Source organism: Camelus ferus, chromosome 6 (assembly GCF_009834535.1).
Source record: "Camelus ferus isolate YT-003-E chromosome 6, BCGSAC_Cfer_1.0, whole genome shotgun sequence".
NCBI lineage: Eukaryota > Metazoa > Chordata > Mammalia > Artiodactyla > Camelidae > Camelus > Camelus ferus.
This window is the reverse complement of record NC_045701.1, coordinates 58494951-58513588: the sequence shown is the minus strand read 5'-3', so window position 1 is coordinate 58513588 and position 18638 is coordinate 58494951. Positions and strand designations below refer to the sequence as shown.

General features: G+C 40.4%; 1 protein-coding gene across 3 annotated transcripts in view; it reads right to left on the bottom strand.

Moving 5' to 3' along the window:
• The window catches only part of DAAM1 (dishevelled associated activator of morphogenesis 1), a 155628-nt gene that overhangs the window by 36819 nt on the left and 100171 nt on the right, over positions 1 to 18638 (bottom strand). For all 3 annotated transcript variants that reach the window (XM_032482118.1, XM_032482120.1, XM_032482119.1), the window contains exons 4-12: positions 13534 to 13605; positions 8312 to 8406; positions 5990 to 6323; positions 3688 to 3798; positions 3458 to 3561; positions 2256 to 2322; positions 1917 to 2034; positions 1345 to 1483; positions 997 to 1055 (exon numbers count right to left, since the gene is read on the bottom strand). In XM_032482118.1, the coding sequence (XP_032338009.1) occupies positions 997 to 1055; positions 1345 to 1483; positions 1917 to 2034; positions 2256 to 2322; positions 3458 to 3561; positions 3688 to 3798; positions 5990 to 6323; positions 8312 to 8406; positions 13534 to 13605 (1099 nt within the window). The remainder of the gene's footprint in view (positions 1 to 996; positions 1056 to 1344; positions 1484 to 1916; positions 2035 to 2255; positions 2323 to 3457; positions 3562 to 3687; positions 3799 to 5989; positions 6324 to 8311; positions 8407 to 13533; positions 13606 to 18638) is intronic.

Genomic DNA, 18638 nt, shown 5'->3' with positions numbered 1-18638 from the left:
ATTTTTAAAAATGTATGTGCAACCTCACTTATTTGACAACTATCTGAATTCATATAAGGAACTCATAATGTAACATAACATCATAACTGGTATTTTCTGGTATCTGCAGTGACCCTGCTTTTCTGCTCAATGGAAAAGGACCAAATGTGATGAGAGGAAAGGAAATGCTTCGGAATCTCTTGGACCTTCTTCTCAACACACTGAGTATGGGGGTGAGTGCTACTGTTATTTAGCTGGCTGTGACCGAATCACTTGGACAGGGAGAAGGAAGTCAGCTAACCAGCACAGTGAAATACTAGTGGTTGGGAGTATGACTGTCTTCTCAAAGGGTCCAATTTTAATTTGCTAATATTTTGAAGGAGGGGAAAAGTTATATCCATTCTGTGAGTGGCTGGCACTGTGATGGGCAGAAACGACCCTCAAGTCATTAGATGCTGAGTGTTAATACCAAAGACACATTGAGATACTCACCAATAGCTGGCCTGTTAATGTTTCATAACACATAACGTCTACCACGGTCAGTGACTTTCTACATGATTTCTCTTTTTGTAACTGGAGTCAAATTAAGGTCACGTGGAGAACTGGGCTGCTGCTCAATAAACCAAGTGGCCCGTGCTTCTAAAATTCTGGGTAGTCCCTGGTGTCATTTATTATGTTTCTTAAAATCCAGTATGCTTTAAAGAGCAGTTATGGGGAAGGTTGGGATAAACGGTGGTTAAGAAAATTTGAATTAATGAATACTGAACAGCAGACTCTTCCCCCAAATTTACATGATTATAATCAAAGGATAAAATATTTGGGAATCAGCATCACAACTAAGATAGTCTGAGTCAAGAAAAACCAGGCAAAATGGCCTGAAGACATGAGGAGAGGAAAAGTGTTTATGTACCAAAGTCAGTAAGAAGCATCAATGTGAATTTCTAAAATATGCAGTAAGCAGAGTTGTGCAATAACCAATGACATGGCCTCTTCTCTTGTCAGGATCTCATCATTTACCTTTTCTCATTTTTTCTGCTTGTTCTTTCCACTGCTTAACTTCATTTTCATTAACCAACCTGTATAATAGTTAAAGGAGCATTCATTACAAAAAGCATAAAAGGCCCACTGCCAAACGCATGCTCTCTAGGTACAAAAATCATTGTCCGCAGAGAAAATCCTCAGCATGCTTGAAACCCATTCTAAACCCAGATGTTACATAGACAACATTCGAAGGATACACAGAGGGACTCATCTGACCTCTAGAGCATTTCAGTCCTCCCAGCTGCTACTTGGAAGTAGGATATAATAAAATGTCCTAATTGTCACACTATTATCTCAAGGGCAACAAAATAAGAAGAAACTTACATCCGGACGACATTCTTAATGTTAAAGTTTTCCAAAGGCGTGGAGTCGGGGTCCTGACCTTTGTCGTTCTGAATAACTATTTGCTGTATAATTCTATCTAGGAGTAGCCAGTACTGAACGGTGTTGCCACTTCTCTTGTCTGAAAAGGAAAAGAACGGGGTAAATCACTTCAAGTGGTTTCTAAGCTTGGACAAATATTTTTCAACAGTGGTCACCTGCCAGAGCCACAGAACCAGAGAGATGTTTACAACATCCGCACCAACCCTTCCCAGAGTTTCTGGAATTCTGACACAAGACGATCATTTACTTGATTGAGAGGCACCTTCTACCCCTTTCTAAATGTGTTACAATGCATATATTTATTTTTCAAATCAAAGTGAGTTATAATTCATTTCACTTTGAGAACTTCGCAATGCCCCTTAAGCCATGTGGAGACACACCAGGCTGTCACAAAACCCAAGTCTGGAATCCCTTGTGTGCACTCAACCTAATCCACACTGTTGAGAAGACAGAGCCCCTTGGACGATGTCCGAACATTCACAAGCACACATGTAAGTCCCCGGCACACTCACAAGGCATCTGGAGGCAGTGGTGCAGGATGGACATGAAGTGAGGGTAAGCCTCACTGTGGGTCAGCCTCTTCCTGGTCAGCTCAAACATCTGAGTAGCACTTTTTGTGTCTATGTGAACCTGTTTCATATGAAAAAGAAATCTAAGTCAAACACTCAAGTTGTTCAATTCTTGCAAGGTAAGGGAAGCAAATCTAGGCAAATAGAACCTAATCCTGCCACTTAGATAGCAAAACAGAAATCTGCTTTTGCTCTTAAATTACATGTCAACTCTATGACACATTGTAACACAGACATCTGTGAGTTGCTGAGTCAAATCAGAATAACTGCAAGCATACATACCAGTTCAAATCTTTTGGCAAATTCTAGTTCATCTTCATTTCGGAGCATTTCAAAAAAATCTAAATGCCTGAAAGACAATTTAAAAACACCTATTAAAAGCAGAACATCCTACAAACACAGGCACATGGGAATCAGAACATTAATGCTAAGGCCTTTCCTAAAATTTCAAGATATCTCTAAAAGAAGAAAGATAATGAAATTTGAATGCTTTCACTTAACTGAATGTTCTAAGGAAAAAAGACATCATCTCACTGAAATCGGATCACTACCAGAGATAAATTTAAAAGCCTAGGATGCCTACCACATAGAAGACAATTCACAAAAGTTTATCAAATCTAAAAACAATCAATTTCTTTAAGGAAAAACAAGTCCATATAACTAACTTGACTGACCACTGAATTAAAGATTACAAAGGAAATGTTCATGCCGTTCACTTATTCATGCAAATATTCATTGAGCTCCTACTGTTCACACTGGGGATGATAAGTTCTATGAAGACAAATACATCAGGATAAGGGGAAGAGAGACTGATGGGAGGTAAGGTAAGGAATATGAACACAGTGGTTAGAAAAGTTCCCTCTGCAGGAAACAAGGGAACAAGCGATTTGCACATCTGTGGGAGGATCTTCTAATGCTGAGAAACAGCAGGTGCAAAGGCTCGGAGGCAAGAGTATTTTGACATGTTCACAGAATATCAGAGAAGAGCATGGTGGATTGTGTGAGTGAAGGAGAAGAGTGGTAAAAGGAAAGATCTGACAGCTGGTGGGACCTGTTGAAAATCGTAAAATGATCGCAGACAAAAGTAAATGAATAAGAAAGTGGAAATTAACATTCATAGAATGTCTATCAAAGGTGCCAAGTGATTCGACATGTTTTACAGTCAACTTTTTAGGAGCCCTGAAAGATAGTTATCATCATCATCATCACCACTATTTCTTCAGGTATAAAAACAGTAAGGCTCAGAAAAACCGAGTGACTTGACCAGAATACAAAGCAAGTAAGCAGCAGGACTAGGCTATGGATTCAAGTCTAATTCTCTACAGAATATGCTACTTCTTTCATGGAGACAGTCTTACTATAAAAACATCATCAGCTGATCTAACGTTTTGGCGCAAGTTCCACAGGTCACAGGTAGTTCACAGGCTGGCACTACACACGTGGAAAAAGCACAACATATCTCGTGTCATAACAGTCTGACTTACCTATCTAATGTTGAATTTTCATGTTCCCTTAATTTATCTATTACAGGCTGAATTCCTAACATCAGAAATTCATAGCGAAGATGAAGTCTGAAGTCCAAACTTTCCTGAAAGTAGAAGAACGGTGACAGGATTCACATTTAAGCTTTTTGGAACACATAGTCAGTAACCTTTTTTAAAAAAATTATCCTTTAATAATACATGTGGTAAATTATGGTGCAGGAGGCTCTTACCACTCCCGCGCCTTGGCTTAGCACGGCGTTGATGAAGGACATGATGGCGGTCTTCAGACTCACTTCATCTCGATACCGCCCCGTGCTCTTATCCAAGTCATTAATTAACGTCTACATGGAGACAAATATAAAAACAAAGGACCGAATCATTACTAACCTTATATTTTATTAATTTTAGTTTATTAAATTTTTAATACTCAGAAGTTAATTTTTTAATTTTTTTTATTTTTTTAACATTTTTTATTGATTTATAATCATTTTACAATGTTGTGTCAAATTCCAGTGTTCAGCACAATTTTTCAGTCATTCATGGACATATACACACTCATTGTCACATTTTTTTCTCTCTGAGTTATCATAACATTTTGTGTATATTTCCCTGTGCTATACAGTGTAATCTTGTTTATCTATTCTACAATTTTGAAATCCCAGTCTATCCCTTCCCACCCTCCACCCCCCTGGCAACCATAAGTCTGTATTCTCTGTCTGTGAGTCTATTTCTGTCCTGTATTTACAATTTGTTTTTGTTTGTTTGTTTGTTTTTGTTTTTGTTTTTTAGATTCCACATATGAGTGATCTCATATGGTATTTTTCTTTCTCTTTCTGGCTTACTTCACTTAGAATGACATTCTCCAGGAGCATCCATGTTGCTGCAAATGGCATTATGTTGTCGGTTTTTATGGCTGAGTAGTATTCCATTGTATAAATATACCACCTCTTCTTTATCCAGTCACCTGTTGATGGACATTTAGGCTGTTTCCATGTTTTGGCTATTGTAAATAGTGCTGCTATGAACATTGGGGTGCAGGTGTCATCCTGAAGTAGGGTTCCTTCTGGATACAAGCCCAGGAGTGGGATTCCTGGGTCATATGGTAAGTCTATTCCTAGTCTTTTGAGGAATCTCCACACTGTTTTCCATAGTGGCTGCACCAAACTGCATTCCCACCAGCAGTGTAGGAGGGTTCCCCTTTCTTCACAGCCTCTCCAGCATTTGTCATTTGTGGATTTTTGAATGATGGCCATTCTGACTGGTGTGAGGTGATATCTCATTGTAGTTTTGATTTGCATTTCTCTGATAATTAGTGATATTGAGCATTTTTTCATGTGCTTTTTGATCATTAATTTTTTATTTTATTAATTTTAAAATAATTTTTTATACTCAAAAATTTATTTTATTAATTTTTTTTAGTTTCAACTTTAGTTTTTGTTAGCTTGCATGCTTTTTTAAAAAGTTTTTTATAGATTTATTTTATTTATTTTTGAAGGGGGGATAATCAGGTTTATTTATTTACTTATTTATTTAATGGAGGTGTTGGGGACTGAACCCTGGACCTCATGCAGGCTAGACACACAATCTACCACTAAGATATACACTCCCCTATTTTATTAATTTTTTAATACTCAGAAGTTAATTTTGAAAAGCTTGTGTCTAGTCAGAATTAGACTGACCAAAATTAATTAACTGATCTAATTAATTGATCTAAACTATTTTTTTCCTTAAGATTACTCCTAAAATCTCTTTCAAAATTCTTAAATCATATGTGTTCATATATACACATACACAAAGTACAAAAGACTGTGACTTGTTAACTCTATTTGAGTTTTTTATTTGAGTGTAAATATAGTGACAGAATCTCACTGTTTATAATAATCCTAAATCAAGAATGGCAACCTGTAAAATTTTCTGGGAACACCCACTTGGTGGATCAAAAAGAGGTGAGTTATGTAATGCGTGGGGGACTGGGCCACATTTTTAAGTTTAGTACAGTAGTTTCCCCTTATCTGTGGGGAATATGGCTCAAGAGCCCCGGTGGATGCTTGAAATCGTGGATAGTACTGAACCCCATATATACTCCTCTGTATACTATGTTTTTTTATGTTTACAGCCGGGTGGCATATACAGTGTGGATATACTAGGCAAAGGGATAATTCACAACCTGGGAGGGACTGAGCAGGGTGGTATGAGATTTCATCATGTTACTCAGAACAGCTGCATGATTTAAAACTTATGAGTTGTTTATTTCTGGAATCTTCCATGTAACATTGTTGACCACAGGTAACAGGCACCATAGAAAGCAAAACTGCAGGCAAAGGGGGGACGACCGTAAGTGCACAAGCCCAGACTGATCAGCCACAGAAAGGATACTCCGTCTCTACCTAAGAGGAAGGAAATGCATGGAGTCACAATGCGAGTGATCGACGCAGGGAGAAATCTCAGGTTATGTCGTTACGTTTCTCCTTCAGGACCAGGAAAGGCACCTGTACGAAGGGACAGATGAGGAAGTGGTGAGGAGGCACCTACCTGAAAGCGGGTTCTTTCGCTGGCATATTTCTGGTAGTGCAGCATGGCCTGCAGAACCTTCTTGTGGCCCCCGGGAACCAGGCACACAGCGCCCAAGATTTCCAGCACGGCCACCTTCGTTTTAATGTTCTCTGTGCTCAGACTCTGAGCAATTACGTTAATACTCTCAGAATGAGCCAGGACGTGAGCTCGACCTTGAGAGTTGTTCATTAGCGCCTTTATACATCCAATGAGAGAGGTATGTATTCGAGATTCCGAGGTCTCGTAGTCCATGGTCTTTAGAAAGTTGAGAATACATGACAGGCCATCCAAGTCAATGAATCTGGTTACAAACCTGTCATGAGGAGAAGGTTAAAATGTATCAAATTAAGTCTCTTTGGAATGCTTTAACAGCCCTTCATGGGAAAGTTTGGGTGGGATGGGCAGGAGAAAGAAAGAAGATGTAGTTCCTAAAGTACCAAAAAGCTTACCCTGACTAAGTCCTCTGAATTGGAGGCTTCTTTTTGGCACAGACCCAATGGTCAGGTCTTAACAGAGGTGTGAAAAAAATTTACATTTGAGTTAAAAAGATCTTAGCTGATATAAATAACCAATTAACAGATCTTGTAACCCCAGGAAATCAGGAACAAGAAGTTACTCAGAATATTTGCCTTGGGTTAAAGTCATCTGCTGGCCCTGTGTTATGACAGCATCCGGTTCCCATGCATTTTGACATGCTGACCACCGACCCAGGAAAGCCCAAGATCAATGAAAGTCAAAGAGCATCTTTAAACTCCAAGACATTTACTTGCAACAAACAAATGATAATCTATTTCCTTAAGGTTCTGTACCAAAACCCATGTTTTAAATGACATGCTACATGGAATCCCAATATATGAAGCAAATAAAAGCAATACTTTATTATTGTACATTAATTTTATTAACATTTATAGCACTTATTTACTGTAAAGTCAATCAGTGAGAATAATTCACAATGCACATTTGCAGGTTAGGCCTCTGAAAAGTTCAGAAGTAATGTAACCTGGTGATGTGACCACTCTAGAAATTTCCAAACTTATTTAGCCTTGGATCCCCATTAACATCTGAGAAAGCAGAACACACGTGGAGGGAAACACTGATCCAGTCAGGACAGGCTAGAAAGCGTCTGTCATACAACTGGATATGATTTTTGAGGAATCAGTAGATTTTTTTCCTTGGCATTTATTTGATAGTCAAATATAGGGAGTCTTTGTTTTCCAGCCGTTTCACCCAACCCCATGACCCAGATGCAGCCAAGCCCCACTCGCAGCACCTGTGCTGCCCAGAGGCTCAGGAAGCGCCTGGCATCCCACCCGACCTTAGCGGCGCTAGTGGAAAACAAAGGTGTGGGAGGCACACAGGAGAAGCTAATCGCCTATCTTTTTCTTTTATAAGTTTTACTGATACAAGTTTTACTGAGATATAACTCACATGCCATAAAATTAGTACTTTGAAATACAATTCAGTGACTTTTAATACATTCACAGTGCTGCGCAACCACTGTTGCTACCTGATTTTGGAACACTTTAATCACCCCCAAAGGACCATTTCCCTCTCTCCCTAACCCCAGGCAACCACTTATCTTTCCGTCTCTATGAACTGGCCTTTTCTGGATATTTCATATAAAAGCAGTCATACAATATATGGTCCTCTGTGTCTGGCTTCTTTCACCTTGTGTAAATATTGTCAAGGCTCATCCATGGTGTGGCATGTATCAGTAGTCCATTTCTTTTTATGGCTGAAAAATATTCCATTGTATGGATATATCACATTTTATTTACCAGTTCATCAGCTGATAGAATTTGGGTGTTTCCAATTTCTGGGCTGTTATAAATAATGCTGATACTCGCATACATGCTTTTGGGGAAACATGTCTTCATTTCCCTGGGCTATATAACCAGGAGTAGAATTGTTGGTCACATGGCAACACACTAACATTCTCAGGAACAGCCCAAATGTTTTCTAAAGTGGTTTCACCATTTTCCATTCCCACCAGCAATGAAAGAGAGCTGTAATTTCTCCACACCTGCACCAGCACTTGTTAATCTCTGACTTTTTAAAAAGTTTTAGCTATCTTCATGGCTGTCTGCATATCTCTTAACTGAGAAAAAACAATTTATTGAACGTTCAGTGTAAGGCATTTCATCCATGGTTCAACTACATGTTTTTAATTTAAGACTTCCTCAAAAGTAAAAGTTTGGCTATTACAGAAAAGTGAAGAAAGGAAGGGGAAAAAGTAGGGAGGAAGGAAGAACAGAAAAGAAAAAAGAGACAAGTGGTACACACTCCCCAGGAATAAATTACCTCATTGGTTTCGTCCTCAGGGCTGTCTTCAAACTCTCTATAGTTTTACTTCTCTCTTCTTCCTCTTCCTTCTCTAAAGCCAGCAGAGATTTTCTCTATGCAAAGAAAACGAAAGTTACTTCTTCAAATTCTGTGTTTTAATTATGGTACAAGCAAGACAAGCCCATAGATTACACGCTACTATCCCTTTCAATACAAACAATCAGACTATGTCTAAGATTTACTACAAGCCAAAATGTAGAGCAAAAGCACCAAGAATTCCACAAATGTGTTCTCTCTCCTGCAAGTTAGTTCTTTCAAATTTAAATAAAGATTTAAGGAAATGTTTAGAAATCTTAGTAGAGATTAAGTTGTCCAAACACTTGGATGACTATTCTGTAACTGTACTCTGATGAAGATCTTACCATTTATATTTGATAGAAAGGAGATTAGTCCTGTAGTTAAATACAACATTCTGGCAATTACAGTTAATAACACTGTCACACTATCAAACAGAGGCAGGCATGCTCTCTCTCCCATTCCTCAGCCAAAAAGTGTTATCTTCCACTTTTTTTGTTGTATCAAAGTATTTTTTGAGAAGAACGATTAAATTGGACCTAATACTAAGATGGATAGTTCCTTCAGAGTGAATGCTTAAGTTTTAGAAATGATTCAACATCATTTGGAAGTCAGGATGTGGAGTGAGTGTGTGTGTGCTCCCTCCTTCCCTCCACAGGGATCTACTACAGCAGCACTTCTCAGACTTTAATGTGGATATGAAACACCCGGGGATCTTGTTAAAATGCGGGTCCTGAAGTGGCATATCTGATGGCACTCCTGATGGATTTCTGTGTGATGCTGATGTTGCAGTCTGTGGACCCACTTCAAAGAGCAAGGCTCTAAGGAAGCAGATCTCGGTTGATATCATCAAGGCTAGTAAGGTTCACAGACTCGTTAAAAAGTCTTTTCCATTCCTTTCACCCCATGATGACCCAGGTGTACTAAAAGTGTCCCCAAGTCTCATGGTGCCAGGTGCCTCCCCCACAGAACCACAGGTCCCTTCCCTTCACCCTCCTCTTAATGTGTGCTTGTCTAGTCTCTGTCTTTTTACCTTTATGAATTCTGGTAAAACGCATGGATGGGAAACAGGTTGGGATACTGAGAAAAAAAGTTTGGCTCTTATCTATGTGTCTTAATCATCCAGTCTCTCCCTTTCTTTCAGGACCACAAATCATCAAGGAGTGACTTTACTTAATCTTTTTAAGTGAACGGTAAAAGCATCAAGTAACTAAATGCTAACTAAAGCCTAAATTTGACTTCACAAGTAGGAGGGTAAAGCCCAAAGCAAACAAATATAATCAGGATCACTTATGGCAACAGAAAGAAAAATCAGACAAGTCTTGTTTTGTAAACTTGAATTGTTTCTGCTAAAGCTGTCCTATTGCTGGTGATGCGCTGGGACAGCTGTCACCAGAGCACGGCCGGGGAGGAGGGTGCCTGCAGAAACAGCCAATGAATTTCTTCACGGCACTGCGAGACCATCTCCTGGAAAATTCAGCACAAATCCAGCCAAGTACGTTTAATCTGCTATGGCACAGCTGAATTTGTTTAGACTCTGAAGTAATCACTTTGAATCTACAGCTCAGAATCAAGACTTTTATGAACATCACTTCTTGTTCCTAAGCTTAATCACACTAAACTCCCCCAAATTAAAGACTACACAAGTTCCTTACTGTGGTTCATTAATCCTAAATAAAGATTTAGCCCTTTTAACAATGTTAGAGAGGGTGGAACATCCAAGTAAAGGCAGGCTACATGAAGACTCTCCCTGGCAGAGTTGGGAGATTTATGTAGAGTCAAGAAATTTATATTGGAATTTCCTTTCCCAATGTAACGACTCGTACTTTACCCTCAAAACAAAAGATGATATGCTCTTTTCTGTGTGTACTACAATTAGAATTGAATCTAAGATTGTTTACTGTATTGAGAAAATTGAGGATATGGAGATGAACCTGACATTTTAATATGACTTTTCAAAATAAAATAATTTACATAAAGTCTCAAGTTTTCAAGCTTGACATTTAGAAATAAGTCTAAATGTGCAGCTCTTCATAGAAAGGGGGGATACGCCTACATTTCTGAAGCTGGCTGCTAGGCCAAACACCCAGTCTGCACCTGGGCATGTACTGGACAGGCCTGTGGCGGCCTCCTTGGGTGCTCTGTGCACTTACTGAGTCCCTGCTCACATGAGAAGTGGGCAAAGGACAAAAGCGCATTCTGGCAGAGGACCTTCCAGTCAAAGCTGCTAAGGTTTCCACTGGAACATGCGGGGCCGAGAGAGATGCACAAACCAGGCACAGAATTCATTCCTGGCTGGGAGTCTGGAGCTAAGCTCCTGCTTGAAACATTTCAGGGGTGTGAAATCAGTAAGCCAACGCGCTAAACACTGAACTTCATCTCCCATCCTGTCTCCCTGAGAGTGCACCCAGCAGCCACCTACCAAGAGAGCCCTGGTCCTTCTGGAACATGTGCTCTTTTTATTATCCTGTTTTTCACTCTTTAAAAGCCAACAGATCACTCAGGGGTCCTTTAAAGAACAAAGCATTCTTGTTACGAGGCTTCCATAAAGTCACTGAACTTGTTCCACAAAGAGCTTCACAGGCCAGTAAGTGCGGGGTTTCTCAACCTGGACCATTTATCAGACCCTGCAGAGGCCTATCCCAACTCAGAAAAGCTGGGCGGTGGGGGTGTGAGGGGGATGACCAGGCCCCTCTGACATGCCAAAGGATTTTAAACACTGAGTGAGTGAGAGGCAGACTGGAAGGGAGTCTGTGAGCTTAGACTGGGAGGTATAAATTCCAGTCCTACCACTTCCGACTTAGATGACCTTGGGCAAGGGCACCTTCCTCTGAGTCGCAGGCTCCTTCTCTATAAATAGCACTTAGAGCACAGGGTGCTTATAAGGATTTAAAACAGCATGTAAAGAGCCAGTTATACTGCCCGTCACATGACGTGCACTCAATAGCAGTAGTTGCTACTGATGCTGAAGACAGAGGATGACGACCATATGGATAAATGCCCCTTCAACAGATCCCTAAGCAGAGAGCCAAAGACTTTAGCTGCCAAGCTGTTAAAGGATTTGGAGGAATCTGTGCCTTTCCAGTCCCTGGGGACACTGTCTCAGGATTTCTGCTGTGTGCTGTCAGGAATCCCCCAATCAGAGAGATTGGCTAGCATGACAGGAGGATGTGGTGGCAAGAAATAGGGTGAGAAAAACAGAAAATGCAACGTAGGGTTTCTGGTCTCCTCAGGCCTCCTTGCTCCTTTATGGATGCAGGAGTTGTGAGGCCTCATTATTTCGTGAACTATTAAGATGCCTTTTACCCTTAACCCGGGAAAGATGCTGGCTCTGTCCCTGAAGGAGCATTAGGAAGCTTTGCTAGGTCTTTAACACATAAAGAGCAGAGTGACAACTTAACAGCCTTGAGATATTCTTGGAAAGGGCTTTGGATTAGGAAGCAAATATAATTAAGATGCAGACGACTCATGAATGTAGCAAAAGGCTGTCCAAGGAGAAAGGAGGGTCTTGAAGAAGTGCTGCATACTGGCACGTCTCGGACCCTCTGGAGCTGGAAACGAGCCAGGCCGACTCTGGACAAAGCATGGATTAAGTCACTAAAGGACAAATTAACCTAACTGCCCCAAAATTTGAAGAGAGGAAAAAATTCATAGTTCTTTAGTACTTCTCCATGGACAGAAGTGAATTCACGAACAAAGCAGCAGCAACTTCCCCTGTCAGACATCAAGTAAGGCTGACTTAATGAGAAAGAGAGACAGCCTGCCTGACAGCTCTTTTTTTCCCTAAGAGCCAAGAACAAGAATTCAGAAAATAACCTTTACGTGCAGGAAATGTAAATGCCTCTCAATTATTATCACTTAGGCGGATGTGGAGAAAATCCCTGATGGTCACCACAAGCCCCATCTTCTGCTAATATATTCACATAAATGCTGAAATCACCCTTCTCTCCTCTTTGCCACTGTGTAGGATGCCTGGTAGAAGGATCTGGTGGTTATTTTCTGTTCTTTTCTGTGGTGCTTTTAGACTAGAAACCCTTGGGGCAAAAGCTTATGCAGTTTCTTCTATAATTTATACCGCCCTGTTCATATTTACCAGGCTCTTTGTGATTCATTGTGTGACAGTAGAAGATGCATCTTCAAAGAAAAAGCTAGAAAAGAGGAAATTACTAAAAGTCAAGGCCTCTGAAAGTTTAGCCAAAGTGTGAATGATTCACATAGTCTAGTCAGTTTTTAACTTTTGCAGCAGCAGCAAAATATTAGACAATCTATAAAATGTTTTCTCTAAGCGATAAGAAACTAATCCTCCACCAGCACTCTGGGGATGGCAGGAAAGGGAGCAGTAGGGAAGAATACTGCGGATGCTATCATCTGCTTGGATGTAATAAACTCAAAGATGAACCTAAGAGACTCTAAACTCTAACCGCTGAGGTGAAGACTGCTCTACTCTGGGCAACCTCCAGTTTTTAATCAACAGGATTGAAGCTATTAAGGCTCAAATGTTGAAGACGTTGTTTTCTGCTGGGTATTTTAGCTGGATCCTCAGATGCCCCTCAAGCAGCTCAGAAAACCCACGTCACAGGGACATCCATGTGATCAGAATGCGTATCTTAGGCACCGAGAATGCATTTTTAGCAGTGACTGAACCAAAAATCCACATACCAAAGACTTCCCAAGGTCATCTCAGCATTATTATGATGATGCCTTTTCATGAAACCACTTATTCCATGAACTTCTTTTGTTACTTATTTATAAGAGGAAGATCAAGAACCCAGGACAAAGCAAGTCCTCAGTAAAGAAAGAGAATGGGAAGAGAACAGTGGAGGGATGGTTTCATGGTACTGTCTTTAAATGATATTAACTTCTAAAACAGTGCTGCCCTATCAGAGTTCCAAATGGTTGGTAAGAGCAATTGCAAGTTCAAGTGAACAGAAGCCAGATTTAAGGTTGCATTTCCTCTAATAACATCTGACTTACTTATATTTTAGTATGTGCTGATTTTATTTCAAGCATACTAGAAAAAATTATTTTGCCAAGTACCACTCCTGCCTCCCTGCTATCCCCCAATATTGAGTTTGGAATGGAGAGAGAATGACATTGTGCAACCACGTGCTTCGTACTAAACCTGCACTCAACACTGCGTGTCATAGAACAGAACGTATACCTACAGCAGCCATGGAATTGAGCTGATCAATGTAGAATTCAGGCCAACTTGTTGCTCCCTTGTTTTCTTCCTGGTCCTAAAGAGAAAGAAAAAACAAAGTGATGCACTACCAGATTTATGTCACAGCACATCTGACTTCCAGAGCCTCTAGACAATGGCCCCCGCAAACCATTAGAAGACCCCAAGATACAAGATGTTTGTTTTTTAATATTGGCTTTAAATCATCAGGCTGTCCCTTGGCTAGTGTGGTCTTCCTGATCCGATTTCCACAGAGAGTGCTGAGGTCAGAATTAGGTGTGACAAAGGGGACATTTTCTGAACCAGGGATCAAGGGGAGTTTAAATGGGAATTTAGCCATACATGGTACGATGCTGTTTTCCTTCAGGGTCACCAAAACACTGGGAAGGGGGCTGTGTTTGTTGCAAGGACAAAGGGTCTCTGGGTCCTGTGTTGCCCTGAGGACGGTATTACTGGACTCCACGTCTGAATGAAATCCACAAAAGAGAGAATCTGTCTCCAAAAATGACCACAGGATTTGGCCAGTTGTTAACTAGACTCTTTCAGCTAGTTTAGTCAGACTCCATCAGACACTAAAAATTGTAAAGAAGGGTTTCACTTGGTATGACCGAATCTAGGTACTGTTTCAGATGAGGAGGTATAATAAAGTCCTATACTAGACGGAAGGTAGTAAAAGAAACACAGGTCCAGCTCTCACACCAGGACAGCTTGTAAGTTTGAGAAAATGCAGTATGTCTGAGCTAAAAAATACTCAAAGCCAAGGAATTTGGGACCCATTCCTAAACTGCTTCAGCCAGTTTGTGTCTTACAAACCAGGGTGACCTGAAGCCAGCACCACAGCCCCTGGGGCTTCCTTGGATGGGAGGTCTGCACCAGCCTGAACCACACCTCCCCCCAAATCAGGCAGCGGTGGACTCTGCTCCATCGGAGCATCGAGCCCATTAGAAGACGGCACTGTGGCCAGGGATTCCCACCCATCTGCAGACCTACATGGCTGTAAATCATCTGTGTGATCAAACAAACTGGAAGACAAAAATTCCAGCTGTTCTCTAGCTTCACATTCAGAAAGCATCCCGGTACCATCACTGTCTCCTGTCCCCTTGGAGAAGAGCTGGGCCAGGTACACGGAGCTGCTAGCAGACAACGAAGTAGTTACTACCTATTTACTGGGGCGGCAATCCCAATCCTTGGTTTCAAGGTGGGGCTATTAATTTCAGTCCCGTACTTAAAAAAAAAAAAAGGACAGAAAGAAAAGAAACAAACTTTTTCTAAGCAAATCTTTCTCAGCAGGTCTACTCTAGTGAGATAAAAGAAACAATTTCTAAACTATTCTTTAAGTAGTCACAGAAGGGGGGCAAAGTAACTATTGCTTACAGTGCCTTAAAAGCTGGCAGTAACTGATACCTGAACCAAGGCAGTTGCCTGATTTCATTTGGAGACTGAACAAGCCACATGATGGGGACAGAGGTTATAGCAGCAGCTTTGAAGTTGGGCTGGATTACACTTCCATGGCTGTAAAAAGCTTGGAAATCTGACGAGTTTTTGGAACAGCCTCTGATTATTATTTAACATGTTCATAAAATAGCTTCAGTGGTAGTGTAAATGCTGACCCCTCCTCTCCTCTTAAAATGGAGTATTGAAGTTAGCAAAACCCCACTGTTACCGATGTGTTCAATAAGCCAAAGCCCACAGGGATATTCAACGGTGTTTGAACCTATAAAATGAAATAGGAGGTACCAGATCTTTCTAGTCCCTCAAACTAGGGCAAATTTCCAAAACTACAACAAAATCACGTCCCATGTCTGGGGTCCCATGAGCGCCTGTTGTAAGCTTAATAGTCATGGTTACATTTTAGAAGCTTAAGATCATTTTAGAAGCTTAAGATTAGTAGATAGAAATCTTTACACTTTGAAAATGCTTTAAAATAATGTAAACAGATTAAAAGTCAACCTAGATACTGTAGTCAAAATAAGGGGAAGAAAGTTTCATTTTTATCTGACATGCTTCAGTGCTGAGAAAACCAAATAAGCTAATGTACAGTATGTGAAAGCTTCTCATAAAATTCTTAAGTGTTATCACTCTATTCATGGGCGGGGTTGGGGGGGGCGATGGTCACAGAGTTCTTCATTTTCTCAATGCATCTTCAGTTTCCCCAGTGCAATCTTGGTCCTTCTAGACAGATGTGTGTGACAGTAACCGAGAGAAACTCACACCTGTGAATCAAATCCCCCCCCTACTTTGTGTGGCTGCTAGAGTCTGTCATGGTATGGAGACACGGGCCAGATAGAGATGATGGCAACTGAGGTCCCCTAAAGAGCACAGGACACACAGACTTGCCAAGGGGGAGGTTCTCTCCTCAAAGGTCCGTGAAAGGGACCGCTGATGGACAGGAAACACGTATAACATTCCTGGGAGGCACCTGGGTCCTATGTATTGATAACCTCTAGCACGTATTATTCCTTCAGCCATCTGTCTTGGTTCTATTTACTTGCTCTGGAGAAACAAATGGAAAAACACACAAGACTGTAAACACTGTGCTCCTGTAGTTGTAATGGAAGCCACGGCCATCAGTATCCGACACACATAGAGCCTACTCTGCGTCAAACACTGTTCTGTGCCCTGTGCGCTTCACCGGGTCTATCTGTGAGGGGGTTGCTGTTACTGCACTCATTTTACTGAAGAGGAAACAGGCAAAGCAGAACAGGCGAGCTGCTAAAGGTCATCCTGCTGGAAATGCAGAGGTGGTGGGGAAGAACCACGGCAACCTCTTTCCTAAGACTATACCTCAGGTCAACCACAAGCAGTGTCCAGTTAGTGTAAAGCTGGCCTTTCACTCTTCACCACGTCACTGTGACAGACTCAAACGTGATTAGTAACCGGAAATGAGTTCATCTTTCCCTGAACCCTTATTGCTGTTTCCACCACACTGGACATCTCTGAGTATTACTCTACGGCCTGGTGTCCTACCCGGGCTGCCTCTGAGCTCTGCCAGAGACTTCCTGTGGGAATTCTTCTGCCCCTCCATCAGCAACTCATCCCTCCCGAGATGTGTGCCCACAGACAGCACTTACAAAGCGTTTCCCTAACCTGTTCTCCGTTCTATTATACACCCCAGTCCAAAGGCCGTCTTCAGGGGGACTTAATTCTCAAGAACCCTCGGAAATGAGCTGATAACACAGACCAGTTGTGGACCCTGCAATTGTAAACAAAAGCCTCCCTAAACCATACACACCGAGCCCTGCTTTTGTCTACACCTTCTTTACTGATCCCAACAGAACTTTAAGAAGCAAGAATACTGCCTTCATTCTATTCTTTAAAAAAGTTGCTTTTCCTCTCTCTTTTAAAACAGATTGTAGGCGTCAGGGTGTAGCTTAGTGGTAGAGTACGTGCTTAGCATGCATGAGGTTCTAGATTCAATCCCCAGCACCCTCATCAAAAAAAAAAAAAAAAAAAAAATTTAAAAACCTAGTTATCTCCCCTACAAACAAACAAAAAAGAAATTGTAGGTAACTTTTTTTTTAATTGAGTTATTGAAGTACAGTCAGTTTGTAGGTAACTCTTGATGACATCTAGCTGAGGTTGTCCTATGGAAATATAAATTCTAGCTATCACATTAAATACTCTTTTTATTCTACCTGCAGAATGGATAATTCATATTAATATCTAGTTTTGTTTCCTCTCGAAAATGTAATAAGCATTCAAGTTTATATGTCTGTCTTCAGAGGTCTATTAGATAACTAGATTTGAATTGATACAAACATTTTATGTTATTCAATTCTCCACTAATTTTATTATTGGTTTTGAGAATATCTGTAAACATCACTTATTTTCAGAGATGGTATGATGGAAAGGTGTCCATATAGGCCAAGCACAGATCAGATTCCAGAATTTAGTTTCTGGTTTACTAAGTCAGCATCTTAGTAAGTTTGAATATCTCTGGGCCTCATTTTTCTTCTGTTCAACATAAGAAGTGAGACCAGACTGTTTCTAAAGTCCCTCCAAGCTCTGAGATTCCACATGAACTCTAACAGTGAGATGTCACAGGAAACACAGTAGTATGTTGCTATACTTAGGCTGAGGGCTCAATTTCCAAAATCAGTAATTTTAAAAAATTTATGTTGTTCAGTGACTCAGTTATAAAACCCTTAACTTTCAACAGCTACTTCCTTCATAAGGTATTAGAGAGGAAAAAACCCTCAACATTGATTATTTTATAATTTCTCTAATCCAACTCATTATGTTTTCTTAGTAGCTTGACAGTGATGTGTAAGAGTATTCAAAATTTCCTGCTGGATGGACACTTTGACACATGGACTTTGCTTTCAGCTTGCACTAACTACAGCTTTAACCTCTCTTCTTGGTTTTCCACTTTGCTCCTACAATCTCAAACTCTAAAGAAACAAAACAACAGAACAAAAAAGCCTTTGCTAGAAAAGGGAACTTGTACAGAACAAGGGATCTTCAAGAATACTTTTTTTTTTTAAACCAAGCTTAATCCACCAACTCACTTAGAAGGTGAAGAAATACATAGTCTTTCTAACCTCACTTCACTTCCAATGGGCACATTTTTCATTTCAAATCTTTGGTCAGTGGCTACTAAAAAAAAAAATCCAGGAGCTCCCCCACCATCCTCTTTAAATGCTCAACAGTGCATTTCTTTTTCTCAGTATCACTTTGCCTGGAAGAGTACATTTCCATTATTTCTTTGTTTGCACTCTTCCTGGGGTAAACATTCACAGCTAATGTTCTGTGTGACAGAAAACACATCAGGCCAAGACTCTGCAACATCTGAGGTGTTTCTGTTCTCTACCCCTCTGCTCCTTATAGCAAATATTTTTAAACATTTATCTAATTATCTTCCCATACTGGAGTTTCTACTTCTAAAACAGACTATAATCTAATATCAGCTATTTATGTAGACAAAGAAATTGTATGATTTGGGCTAAGATTTATGTACTAGCATGCTAATATTTTCTAAATTTCCACTTACATATTTGTGTGGCAAACAATTTCTTGGTAGCAGTTGAAGTCTTTCAGTGATATAAGTGGGTCTCAAAGTGCAGTTTAAATATTAAGTCTTAAAGAAGTAAA